The sequence below is a fragment of the Scyliorhinus canicula genome, chromosome 23, assembly GCF_902713615.1.
Source record: "Scyliorhinus canicula chromosome 23, sScyCan1.1, whole genome shotgun sequence".
Classification (NCBI taxonomy): Eukaryota; Metazoa; Chordata; class Chondrichthyes; order Carcharhiniformes; family Scyliorhinidae; genus Scyliorhinus; species Scyliorhinus canicula.
Window position 1 is genome coordinate 18,613,633 of NC_052168.1, and position 14,399 is coordinate 18,628,031.

General features: G+C 49.4%; 1 protein-coding gene across 1 annotated transcript; it reads right to left on the reverse strand.

Moving 5' to 3' along the window:
* Positions 1–360: 360 nt before the first annotated feature.
* On the reverse strand, positions 361–11,663 carry adsl (adenylosuccinate lyase). Its single transcript, XM_038783661.1, has 12 exons — positions 11,462–11,663; positions 10,417–10,461; positions 10,250–10,329; positions 8,749–8,920; positions 8,033–8,079; positions 6,804–6,894; positions 6,427–6,496; positions 5,586–5,733; positions 4,720–4,810; positions 3,283–3,372; positions 2,232–2,408; positions 361–1,527 (listed from the first exon to the last, which is right to left on the reverse strand). Exons 1-12 carry the CDS (start codon positions 11,624–11,626, stop codon positions 1,441–1,443), a joined length of 1,263 nt encoding a protein of 420 aa, XP_038639589.1. The 5' UTR covers positions 11,627–11,663; the 3' UTR covers positions 361–1,440.
* Positions 11,664–14,399: the final 2,736 nt, after the last annotated feature.

Sequence of the window (14,399 nt, forward strand, 5' to 3'; positions counted from 1 at the left end):
ACGTCCAAAGATGTGGCTAGGTGGATTGGCCATGATAAATTGCCCTTAAGTGTCCAAAAAGGTTAGGTAGGGTTACAGGGATGGTGTGGAAGTATGGGCTTAAGTGAGGTGCTCTTTCCAAGGGCCAGTGCAGACTCAATGCACCGAATGGCCTCCTTCTACACTACAAATTCTATGATTAAAGCTTCTTGACTATTCATTGGGTGGAGAAAAAATGCTTCAACTGGACAAAGATGAACAACCATTCTCAAAATTAAGTTTCAAAAGGTCTTTATTCAAACACCAGCAATCTTTCAGCACAAGAGAGGCACAGAACCTAGTCAAGTGAAAACCTCATCACTGTCATGGGCAGAATAAATTAAACAGGATAACTCTAGAAGTTGCCATGCAATGAGGACTGGTCAATGATTTTGACTGGGGGAGAATGTCATGTTGGATTATTCCATGATTTTGAGTGGAGGGGTGTTGTGCCGTGAAGTGTTGTAAATCACATTTCAACCCGAACCTGCACAACACCTTCATAGTGCAGGTGAAGCTCCGACGTGCTTCATGACTAAAATTACTAATTTTTTTTCCTTATAAAATTTAAAGTATTCAATTCTTTCCCCCCCCAAAAAATAACAGAGCAATTTTTACATTGCCAATCTACCTAACCCGCACATCTTTGGGTTGTTGGGGGGGGGGGGGGGGGGGTGAGACCCATACACACAGGGGAGTGTGTGTAAACTCCACAGGGACAGTGATTCGAGGTTGAACCCGGGTCCTCGGTGCCGTGAGGCAGCAGTGCTAACCACTGCACCACCGTGCTGCCCCAACTAATCATTTTTGTTGTAAAATCAAAATAAGAGCGGCTGGTTTCTATAATCACAGATGTTGCAATATTTAGTAAACCTGATTAACACTTTCCACTGGCTTCTATAATTACAAATGTCACAGGATTAAGCAAATTTTATTTTAATAAAATTTAGAGTACCCAATTAATTTTTTTTAAATTAAGGGCAATTTAATGTGGCCAATCCACCTCGCCTGCACAAGTTTGGGTTATGAGGGAGTAACCCACGCAAGCACGGGAAGAATGTGCAAACTCCACACAGACAGTGCCCCAGAGTCAGGATCGAACTTGGGACCTCAGCGTCGTGAGGCAGCAGTGCTAACCACTGTGCCACTGTGCTGCCCCGCGATTTGGCAAACTTGATTAACACTTTCCACTGGCTTCTATAATCACAAATGTCACAGGACTTAGCAAACCTGATTACCACTTTCTGCAAGCAATTAATTGTTTTCAATCAACCAGATGTATCTGCTCCTCGGATCCAAGCCACAAATCTCTTTCACACACACACACACACACACTTAGACACTGTGCTCCATGCAGCAATCTGGGACATGCTGGAACCCTGAGGTATTCTGATGGATGCTCAACTCTTGCAGTTCAGTTTCTCACAGCTCCAATTCAACCTTCAACTCCATTTGACTGGCGTAATGGACCAGGAGAGGTCGAACCTCCTGCACCAAGAATCTGGTGACCTTTCAGGGAAAAAAAAATTGAAATGCAATCAATACCATTACAAACAGCAAAATAATACAGGGGGATGATGAAGCACAAAATAAAAACACAAAAGGCTGGAATCACTCAGGCCAGCTTCTTCAGAACTGAAGGATGATATGCAACTCGAAACATTAAGTCTGTTCTTCACTCCAGTCCATCTGAATGCTTCCAAGACATTTTCATCCCCAACTGGATCAACATTAGAAGTTCAAACATTTGTCGAGGGGCCATCAGGAGCCAGCTGCAGGGGGCATGGAGCACTGAAACTAGGTCATGAATTATTATTTTGAATCATAGAATCCCTACAGTGCAGGAGGCTGCCATTTGGCCCATCGAGTCTGCACTGCCGCTCTGAAAGAGCACCGGATCTAGGTCCACTCTCCCACGCTATCCCTATAACCCCACCTAACCTTTAGACACTAAGGGGCAATTGATCACGGCCAATCCACCTAACCTGCGCATCCCTGGACTGTGGGAGGAAACCGGAGCACTGGGAGGAAACCCAAACAGACACAGGGAGAACGTGCAATCTCCATTCAGACAACTACCCAAGGCTGGAATCCAACCCGGGTCCCTGGCGCTGTGAGGCAGCAGTGCTAACCACTGTGCTACCCTAGCAGTGATGGTTCCAAGCACTACGTACCCACCCCTCCCCACCACCATTTCCACACCCTGCTCTTACCTGCTGTGGGGCACACCCGACGAAGGATATGGGGTTGAGCAATGCCTCCAGCTGCCCGTGGATTGGGCTGAAGTAAGCATCATCCTGGATTCGGCTGATCAGATCATTGTCACCTCCCTCCTGTTTGACCACCGCAGCTGCCTGCTGGGACAGGACGCGGATTCGCTCGTGGCAATCCTGTGGAAGGCAGGAAGGAGGTAAATTCAAGCCCGGAGAGCCGCAGTGAGAGTCACACAAGAAGCTCTGGAGACGTAACAGAATCTCAAAAGTTAGACCTCGACACCGCTTAGGTCAGAGCAGGCTCGCCATACTCCATAACTCGACTTTCCATTAAACGTCCAAAGCAGCTTCAATCCTGTTTGCTCAGCATCCCTATCAGATCCCTCAAGCAGCAGCAATGACCAGACAAGCAGCTTGGGCTAAAATGACTAAATATTCTTGTAAAAATAAAATTAGAGATATGTACTAATCACCAGATTTTAAAGCTAGGTCTTTAATTCTTAATCATTTGGAGAGAATATAAAGTCTGTCCTTTTTGAGCTAAAGCGTCATCAGATAAAATGCACAATTTCCTCGGAATTAAAACTGGCACAACCCATCATCACAAGCTCCCAACCCCATGCACAGAGGGTGAGACCCATTTTACAGTCCCCCGGAAAGGGCGTGCAGTGCAACCCATTTTACAGACCCCGGAAAGGGCATGCGGTGCAACCCTTTTTACAGCCCCCCGGAAAGGGGTGTGGTGCAACCCTTTTTACAGCCCCCTGGAAAGGGGTGCAGTGCAGCCCATTTTACAGCCCCCCGGAAAGGGGATGCGGTGCAGCCCATTTTACAGCCCCCCCCCCGGAAAGGGGGTGCGGTGCAACCTATTTTACAGCCCCCCCCCCCGGAAAGTGGGTGCACTGCAACCCATTTTACAGCCCCTCTCGGGACAGGGGGTGGCAGTGCGACCCATTTTATAGTCCCTCTGAGCCATGGGCTGTGACCCAATTATAGTTCCACCCCACACATCGATTCTGTCTCTTCATCCCAGGCACAGGGGAACACTGACCTGTCTATTTTCCCCAGCTTTCACCATTGCCATAATGATGTTCTCCGTTGCCATGAATGGAAGCTCGTGGCGAATGTGCCGTTCAATCACCTGGAACAAAAGTGGCAGAGCAGCGAATGAGAGTGTCGAGGGGACAAGTGCGACAGCAACAAGCAGAGAAATGAGGTAAACGGCTTCGTCCATCCTGTATCCCCAGCCTCTACCCCATAACCACATCCCGAGATACCCTGTAATCCTCATTCTCTCTGCCACTTCCCCACTTGGTGCCCTAGTCATGGAGATGCTGCATCAAGTAAACCACTACCAGTTACTATTGCTCACTCCCAGCCTTGTGTCATGTAAGCTTCCAGATCCAAGGGACAGCATGTGGCGCAGTGGTTAGAACTGAGACTGCAGCGCTCAGGTCCCAGGTTCAAATCCCAGCCCTGGGTCACTGTCCGTGTGGAGTTTGCACATTCTCCCATGTCTGGGTGGGTTTCACCCCCACTACCCAAAGATGTGCAGGTTTATGTGGGTTGGCCATGCTAATTTGCCCCTTAATTAGAAAAAAATAATTGGGTACTCCAAATTTATAAAAACAAAATCCAGTGCAAACTACAAGTTAGTATCAGAAATTCATATATTTGGGGGTGGGGGTGGGGGGCTAATCCTAATCCAGGAGTGAGAACTCCATATTATGTCCCTGGAAGATTTCTGGCTAAACGTCAGTGATAAAATGTCGCAACATATTAAGAAAATTGTCAATAAAAAAAAAGAGCAGTCAAAAAGACTGGGGTGGAGCCGACTCCTCAATGTGGCGACTACGTGAGCAAAAGGGACAAGTTGGCACGGCTAATCCACCCAACCTGCACATCTCTGGGTTGCGGGGGTGAGACCTACGCAGACACGGGGAGAATGTGCAAACTTCACACAGTGACCTGGGGCCAGGATCAAACCCAGGTCCTCAGCGCCATGAGGCAGCAGTGCTAACCACTGCAATGCTAGAATTGACAATTCATTTATGCCCAAAACAATATTCCATTTGGTGGCCTCCTGCTCTATGGGTAGTATTGTAGTCTCTGATCATGACCTGGTCTTCTTGGAATTTCTGTTCAGGGGGATTTATCCTTGCTCTAGATCTTGGAGAGTTAATGCCTAAAATGCCTGGTAGTCAAGGATGATTATATACACTGCACATGGACCGGTGTTAAAATTCAATGTTATTGGTGTGGTGTAGTGAGGGAGCTCTAGAAGATATTTTACAGGGCCTCAGTCTTCCAGATAGGCGAAATACTAACGCTGCTGAAAAAAGGCTATATAACATCCGAACTTTTGCAGCTTATAAAAATATCCTCTGCTCCTAGATCAGTGACAAGTATCGTTCAATTTAAATCTGGCATGAATTAGTCGGTGTGTATCCTTATGGAATTCCTGATATCTAATCCATTGCAATCCTACCTTTGGGTAAATGACTAGCCCCTCAGTGATGTTCTGGAGAGTGCTCAGGATAATATCTGCAGTCAGGAACGACTCTGCCAAACAGATGCGCCTGGAGAAAAGGGGGTGAGGGGGAAGAGAGGGAGAGTCGGAGGGGTGTGGGCAAATGGAGAAGCAGCAGGGAGAGGGGGAAAGACAGACGAGGGGAAGCGAAGCAAAGGGGAGAACAAGAAAGAGAGAAAACACAAGCGATTAACTAGCATCCTGACAATTTCCAGGTATACTCAGGACCACACTGCCTGCAATGGCTAAAGGAAACAAAGCAGTCTCTAGGATCTGGATGCAATCCCAGCCAAGGCTTACGGCGAGTTTCCCTTGCTGCTGCTTTTTGTGCCCTGGCCAGTCGGACCTTCCCGATCCAGCCGGACAGAGTCAAAGGTGAAGCTGGCCTTGGCCAGTCGGACCTTCCCAATCCAGCTGGACAGAGTCAAAGGTGAAGCTGGCCTTTTCTGACATTTCATAAATGGCTAAAGCTGGAAACAACATACGGTCACACCCGTGGCATTGGCCCTTCCTCACCACCTGAACCATCAACACGAGTACCTTTGTGAGGCATCACCATGTCACACGTACCATCCAAGCCACACATCGGCACTGGACAGTCATCAGGAGAGGGAAGCCAGGAGGGTCTCCTTCACCTTAACCTAGTACTGAGGAAAAGTGGTGGAGGGCAGGAAGACAAATCCGTGGATGGTCTCAGCCACACAGTTACCCAGAGAGGCAGATATACCCCTCGCATGGAGGAGACCTGCACCTCTCCTCCTCCAGTTCCGTGGGTACTTTGTTTCCCAGGGAAGTGATCTGCTCCAAATACGTGGTGAGGTTACCTGTTGGCGCTGTCGTCGAGAGTTCGTTCGAACCATTGCACAGCCGCCGTCTGCAGTGGGTCCATGAGCAGCACCATGAGGTGGCGAGCCAGACTGCAGCAACGCTCACTGCGCATTGGATTCCTCTTATAGGGCATGGCACTGGATCCTGCCAACAATAAGCACAGCGACAGTCAGCGAGTGGCCAACCTCAGACTGACGGTCCCAAACGGCATTGCCCGACTGCCCCTCATCATCCCATCACTAATGGACTGACTGCACCTTCCCCACCCCCCTCCCCAACTCTCTCCACAACCCCACCCCCCTTGCAACTCTTCTCCCTTCTCCCCGCCCCCTCCCCCCCCACGAATGAATCAGGGCCCAGTGGTGTGGGGGAAATAGGATGAGGAGGTTATGGAGTTGTTACTTTGATCAGTAGGGAGCATGGCCGACCCCAGCGTCCACGCTGTTACTGTGGGAATCCTGCCCGATATCCCACCAACCGGCAATGTTACAAATTACTGGAGCTTGGGAAGCCGGGATTAGAACCTGACGACCACCGGGGCTGGGGTTGGAGGAGTTCACATGAAGCCCCCCCCCCCCGTCCCAGCAGGGCTGGGGTCTGGCCCAGAATTCCCAAAAGCAAACTCAAAAACCATCGTGCCCACTTGCCAATTCCGAGCGCTCTACTGGTCCAAGAGCAATGTTTTCCCCACCCACACAGCCCATTACAGCACACAGGCACCCCCACAGCCTCCTTACACTAAGCTGCCCACTCCTCAAGAGGGTCAGGACTGACACCCCCCCGCTCTCCCCTCTGTACGATCATGTCTCCCCACCCAGCCCTCCCTACATTACTCACCAATCTGATCTTTCTCAAAAGGCTCCTCCATCTCCTTCAGATTTGCCAGAAGGCGGATATCAGTGCAGATCTGAGTGAAACACAGATTGTCCGTCACACTATTGTACTTGTTAACTCTGACTTACACTGCGCAGCCTGACGTAGCCACTCTGTACAAGCCAGGCCAGCTTCCCCAGGCACAGCTCAGCTCCCACCTGTCCCGACGACTTCTGGGCACGTGCTTTACTCCCCATCCGCACGGACAAGTGAAACAGGATACATCAAAACTCTGCAAAACTCTGCAATGGCTGAATCAGGTTCCAGGGAGAACAAACATTTCCTATGTCGTTCAAAATACTTCAGCAACCACCCAACCACACACACACCACTGTTCTGACCTTGTGGACTGTGGCTCCAAGGCTTGAGAGCACAGCCAGTGAATCGATGTCCACTTTCCGACTGTACGTCTGTCCAGTCACCAGATAGGTTCTGAGGGGAAGATACAAAACATTTGAAACTCATCATTCGGAAAAGGCAGGGGAAGATGGAAATGGTGGACATAGGGAAAAGCAGTAGGCCATTCGGCCCCTCGAGTCTGCTCCACCAGTCAAATACACCATGGCTGATCTTCATTTCCCTACACCATCCCCATAACCGTTGATATCTTTACTATCTGGAAAACTATCGATCTCGGTCTTGAACATACTCAATGACTTGAGTCTCCACAGCCCTCTCTGGCTGGTAGGGAATTCTCAAGATTCACAATCCTCAGTGAAGAAATTCCTCCTCACCTCAGTGGCCAACCCCTTATTGTGAGACTGTGTCCCTGGTTCTGGCCCTCCGCACACTGCTGACCCAGGGAAAGATCTTTTCCTGCAGCGACCCTATTGGGCTCTGTATGCTTCAATTAAATCACCTGATTCATCCAAGCTGTAGAGAACACAGGCCCAGCCTCCTCAAACAACAATCCTGCCACCCCAGGAACAACTCTGGTGAACCTTTGCTGCACTCCCTCCGTGGCAAGGATCTCACCAGGTCATATTTACTCCTATACTCGAATCCTCTCAGTGAGGCCCAGCATTCTATCTGCCTTCCTAATAGCTTGTTCCACCAGCTTGTTAGCTTTCAGTGACTCAAAAACAAGGTGTTCCTTTCCACGGAAGCTGCTGTGCATACCCACGGCTGGATTCACCGTCCACACAGCGGGGGAGATAAAGGAAGCTGGGAGGTACGTGGACTCCGATCACATGGGGCAGCAGGGTAGCATGGTGGTTAGCATAAATGCTTCACAGCTCCAGGGTCCCAGGTTCGATTCCCGGCTGGGTCACTGTCTGTGTGGAGTCTGCACGTCCTCCCCCTGTGTGCGTGGGTTTCCTCCGGGTGCTCCGGTTTCCTCCCACAGTCCAAAGATGTGCGGGTTAGGTGGATTGGCCATGCTAAATTGCCCGTAGTGTCCTAATAAAAGTAAGGTTAAGGGGGGGTTTGTTGGGTTACGGGTATAGGGTGGATACGTGGGTTTGAGTAGTGTGATCATGGCTCGGCACAACATTGAGGGCCGAAGGGCCTGTTCTGTGCTGTACTGTTCTATGTTCTATGGGGACACCGAGCGCTCTCACAGATAACTCACTGTTTGAATCCCGCCATCTCAGTCACCAAGCGATCGAGCTCTTCAACCTAGAAGAGTCAGAGAAAGCATGAGAGGGGGTGAAGAGATGTGAGAAAGAGAGAGACACGGGGGGAGGGGAGAGTAAGAGAGACAGACAGACAAAAGATAGTGAGAAAGATGTCATTGCTGAACCGAGTCTGTGTATTAATTAGGCGTCTGGGCAGTGGGGAGGGTGCGTTCGGGGAGGGCAGAGATCCAGTATTCCGAGTGTCTACAGCAATTGAAATCTTTTTGAAGTCATGTTTTTCACAGAACAAAGAGGTTTCCAGGTCGATTTGAGGCTTTGAAAATTATGAAGTGTTGAGGCACACACAACGTCAGAAGTTGAATACAGATTAATGAGAGATGTAACAGATCGGTCGGATGAGTAAGGAGGCCATGAGAAATCAAGTGGTTAAATCTAGCAGAGGAACAGAGCAAGCGGAGTGTAACGGGGACACGAATCAGAAAAAATAGTGACGCAGGTTCATAAAGCCATTAAAAAGCAAACAATTTCCAGAGAGGTAGAATTGAAACGCAGAGAAATTAGTGGAGGGTCAAGTCAGGGGGAGGAGTCTCAGGCCGAGTGGGTATCTCATTGAATCACGATTTCCGTTAGTGTAACTGATGTTCTGTGACGTGTGTACTGCTGGTGCAGATCACTATCTCCCATTTCCGGCGTCGCTCACACCCCTCACCTTGCTGTGGTCACCCTCGAAGAGCTGGAGGAAACTGGCCTGAGTTCCCGTCGTCCCCTTCACTCCCCGAAATCGCAGCTCCTTCTGGGCACGCTCCAGGTTTCTCAGGTCCATACACAGATCCTGGAGCCAGAGGCAGCAGCGTTTCCCAACCGTGGTCAGCTGGGCCGGCCTAGTCGATCACAGCACAGAAACCAGTAAGTAAGCCAATCACAGCCGCACTGAAACCAATTGCAACACTGCATAAAACTGCCAAACAGCATTTTTCTGGGTCTTCAAAGTAGAAAAAGATTCCAACGGCGAGAAATAAATCAAAATAATGGAGGCCTGAGTAGGTCGGGGATGGTCAAGGTTTGGGCAAAGAGCTGGGTTTTGTCCAGAGGACAGGAAGGAATAAAAAATGACTGAGAAAGAAAACTCCAGAACATTGGAATTGGGCAATTAAAAACAAAGAGTAGGGAAGGATACACAAGAGACCAGAGATAAGAGGAACGAGGCAATGGAAGGATGAACTGTTGTCAGACCGGAAGCCAATGGGAGTGACCGGTGAATGGAACTTGGTACGAGCAAGGATAGAGTCAGAAGAGTTTTGGATATGGGTGCCACTGGCAATGCCAGCATTTGTTGCTTATCCCTAGGGGCGTGCCACACCATTTTAAGAGGACAGTCCAAGGGTTGACCACATTGCCGTGGGTCTGGAGTCACATGTCGGCCAGACCAGGTATGGATGGCAGATTTCAGTCTGTAAAAGGGCATGAGTGAACCAAAGAGATTTTTATGACAATGATTCTATAATCATTTAGTGTACCCAAAACATTTTTTCCAATTAAGGGGCAATTCAGCATGGCCAATCCACCTACCCTGCACATCTTTACGTTGTGGGGGGGGGGGGGGGGGGGGGCGGGAACCCACGCAAACACGGGGAGAATGTGCAAACTCCACACGGACAGTGACCCAGAGCCGGGATCGAACCTGGGACCTCGGCGCCGTGGGGCAGCAGTGCTAACCACTGCGCCGCCGTGCTGCCCTATAATCACTATTACTGAGACTAGTGCAAGACTTCAGGGTCGCAGATAGCGAAATAGGCAGTCGACTTGTCAAAAGTAACTTTAAGGTGGTTTATTAAGAAACAAGTTTAGATATGATAATTTAACTAATTAGATAGAAGCTGTAAACCACCCTTAACAGCCGAGAGTAATTTACTGATATTGGAGGACAAATGGACGATTGGAAGTGTGTTGGTCTCATCTTCCATTCGGGGAAAGGCAGCTGCCGGTGAGCATCGCAACCTCTCCACCAACTCGGTCCCTCACCAGCATACAACCAATACGTGCAGTCCTTTTTTGGGGTGTCAATCACCTAACTATTCTGACCAATGATACAGGGGGAGTAGGTGGGCAACCAGCTCTGAGCGCAAATGGAAGGATATCTGAATCAGAAGAGGGAGATTCTAATTGTCTGGGAAATGTCTGTGCTGTATCCTTTGGAAAATACCACTTACTGGTAGTGGGTGAAGCCAAGTGTCGGCAGGTCAGCATGTTTCTGAGCAAAGTCCGCCAGGCGACTGATGACTCGAGCCAACTGAAGCAGAGGGAACGAGAGAGTCTGTCAAAGCAACTCAAACATCAACTGAGCAAATTGCAGCTATCAGCAAAGAAACAACCTCACCTTGGGCAGGAGGATGTCGAAGCCATCACGGAGCACAATCAAATCCTGAAGGGGGGTGTGGGGAGGGAAAAGGGAGAAACAATTAGTTCAGAATACGAGGGCAAGAGGTGTACTGGAGAGATAGAGAGATTCAGGAGACAGTACGTAAACCGCAACATACATTGGGTGGGGGAGGAGGAGGTGTTTGCAGGAACGGGATCACCCAGACATTCTCTTTTACCGGGGAGGGGCCAGAAGTGGATGTCAGGCACCTCCAAACACACATGAGAAGGTCAAAGGCACTTGCTATTTCAAGCTAATGCTGAAGGGCATTCTGTTAGAGACCAGAATAGTGCATCTGAATCCTGTCCTGGGAGTGTTTGATGGGGACAGTGTAGAGGGAGCTTTACTCTGTATCTAACCTCGTGCTGTACCTGTCCTGGGAGTGTTTGATGGGGTCAGTGTAGACGGAGCTTTACCCTGTGCTGTACCTGTCCTGGGAGTGTTTGATGAGGATAGTGAAGACAGAGCTTTACTTTGTATCTAACCCCGTGCTGTACCTATTGTGGGAGTGTTTGATGGGGACAGTGTAGAGGGAGCTTTACTCTGTATCTAACCCCATGCTGTACCTGTCCTGGGGGAGTGTTTAATGGGGAGTGTAGAGGGAGCTTTACTCTGTATCTAACCCCATGCTTTACCTGCTCTGGGAGTGTTTGTTGGGGACAGTGTTGGAGAAGCTTTACTCTGTATCTAACCCCGTGCTGTACCTGTCCTGGGAGTGTTTGATGTGGACAGTGTTGGGGAAGCTTTACTCTGTATCTAACCCCGTGCTGTACCTGTCCTGGTAGTGTTTGATGGAGACAGTGTAGAGGGAGCTTTACTCTGTATCTAACCCCGTGCTGTACCTGTCCTGGGAGTGTTTGATGGGGACAGTGTAGAGGGAGCTTTACTCTGTATCTAACCCCACGCTGCACCAGTCCCAGGAGCATTTGATCGGACAGTTCAAAAAGTTGGTGCATTTCCTACAATATTCAGGGCAGTCGAGAGACAAGGACTATCGTCTAACCGTGTTGTCCCCAACGTAGCAGGAGGTGGCACCAAGGTGTATGATGGCAGCAGCATTCGGGCAGCAGTGTGCAAAGGTGTGTACGTGGGCCATGACATCATGGCGCAACTTCCTCTCCTCCTCGGCAGCCATCTTGAAATCAATGTTTTCCAGATTTGACTCCATTTCCTGGAGCTGCTCTTGTGTGATCGGCAGCCCGAGTTCCTGCAGCGAGTGAGAGAGACAGAGAGCAGTGAGGAACCAGAGAAATGGGGATGGAATGACCCACACAAGAGCTGGCGCACACACACACACACACATGCCAACTGCCACACACAATCCAGCAGGGGCAATTCGACAGACCCGCAGACCAGATGCATTCAGAATTCTGTGGAGTAATGCTGGGTCAAGTATGGAGTAAACATTAGCCGGTAGAAGCAATCACACCTCACTGAACAGCAGCAATTTCAGGAGGCCATTCAGCCCCATAAGGTTGCTCCACCATACAATTATATCATGTAGAGGGAGCTTCACTATGTATCTAACCTTGTACTGTAACGGCATTGGGTTTGTTTGTTGGGACAGCTTCGAACAATGTTATTGAATAGATACTGCTGACTAGACAAAGCAGTGGCTATGATGATCCCATTATTGCCACATATATGAATAATAGTAAACACCGTATCCACATTGACATAATACAGGTGATGGGGACTATGTCCATTTACTGAACAAACATCTACTTAGTAACCATGGAAGTAAAGCACGCACAACAATCAAACAATTCTCCCTGTTCTTAGTCTTACTATTTTCCAACAAATGCACAAAAGTATTAGAACATTCACACACCCTGAATATACAAGTGGAACAGAGTAAACATTTGTGTTTCTCTCCACCAATGCCCTCTGACTGACTGACTATTTGCAGGTTTCACTTCACATTTCAACACTTCTTTTGCAAGAGTGAGAGTATTGAGCTAACCCCCAGTGTCTGAGCTTATTCTCATTACTTACTAACTAGAAATGCAGTTAGAAACACCAATTTCCAATAGCCACAAGTGTCAGTGACATTAGACAACAGTGGCATTGAGGGAGCTTTACTCTGTACATAGAACATAGAACAGTACAGCACAGAACAGGCCCTTCGGCCCTCGATGTTGTGCCGAGCCATGATCACCCTACTCAAACCCACATATCCACCCTATACCCGTAACCCAACAACCCCCCCCCCCACCTTACTTTTTAGGACACTACAGGCAATTTAGCATGGCCAATCCACCTAACCCGCACATCTTTGGACTGTGGGAAGAAACGGGAGCACCCGGAGGAAACCCACGCACACACGGGGAGGACGTGCAGACTCCGCACAGACAGTGACCCAGCCGGGAATCGAACCTGGGACCCCGGAGCTGTGAAGCATTTATGCTAACCACCGTGCTGCCCATTTACCAGATACCGTGTTTCTAACCAAATGCTGTGCATTTCCTGGGAGTGCTTGGTGGGGGTAGTGTAGAGGGAGCTTTACTCTGTATCCAACCCAATGCTGTACCTGTCCTGGGAATGTTTGATGGCGACAGTGTATAGGGAGCTTTACTCTGCATGCAAGCCCTGTGCTGTACCGATCCTGGGAGTGTTTGATGGCGACAGTGTAGAGTGAGCTTCACTCTGCATGCAAGCTCTGTGCTGTACCTGTGGTGGGAGTGTTTGCTCATTTCCAACATTCCTCCCTACATTACTACTGCAGTTAAGTGGAGAGGTCACCTTAAACCAGTTTGAAACTGTCCATGTGACTGTACAAACACAGCAACATTGCAGCAGCTTCATCGAAGGTGCTGCCATTGAATCTCTATTATTACCTAATGCAACCCATCAGCTTCCCTATTCCTCACCCGTGCAAACAAATTCCTCATATCAAACAGCAGAAATACAACTACTCCAGCCAAATAGCAAAAACAGCAGTCCAACGGAGAATTCTACAGTAAGTTGGACACACACTTACTGAACACACATACACACATCCCAACCTCCAGCGTCAGATAGCAGAGACAATACTGCAAAAATGTGATCATTCCTGAAAAGTGCAATTCCAGAAAGTTAATGCTATATTTAAGGGGACAGATTATGTCAGGGAATTATTGGCCAGTCAGCCTGCCAGTGGTAGGATAAACAATTCGGACCTTGGGACCTTGGGACCTTTAAATTCACAGAGACCACATTGGGGGTGGGTTGCTGCCAATACAGGCATTTAAAACGATGAAAAGTTTCAACCGGGAATGCCTCCACTTGTGGAGAAGAGCAAACTGGAGGCCATCAAGATAAGACCGTGCACAAGGAATGCACAAGGAATGCAGAAAAGGCTCCTGAGCTAAAGGGCAGTGAGAGTGTGGAACTCATTACCTGCGGGAGAGAGAGATTGAAGTGAACAGTAGATACATTTAAGGGGAAGCTAGACAAACATGAGTGAGAAGGGAATGGGGTGCGCTGAATATGTTGGATTTGGTTTTGGGGGGGGAGGAAAAGAGACATGCAGCCTGGGCTGAAACATGAACTATGAACTGGTTGGGTCGCATGGCCCGTTTGTGCAGTCCTGCTGCCTCTGGCAGACAGAGACACCAGTCAGCTCAGTAACTACATTACAGGGAACATCAACCGCCTGACTATCCACGGGACTGGGAATTTGATTAATGCAAAACATGGTTAGAGGGCATTCTGGGCTCTGTGCCCAGGGGAGGGGAGAGAGACCAAATGAGACCGCGGGCGCAAGGGGGGGCAGTGGCAAAATGAGACCGGGGGCGCGGTGGCAGTGGCAAAATGAGACGGGGGGCGCGGGGGGGAATGAGACCGCGCCGGGAAGGGGGGGGGGGGGGGGCAGAATGAGACCCGGGGGGGGGGGGGGGGAGAGAGGGGAGATGAGACGGGGGGAGGGAGGGGGAGAGAGGGGAGATATGAGACGGGGGGGG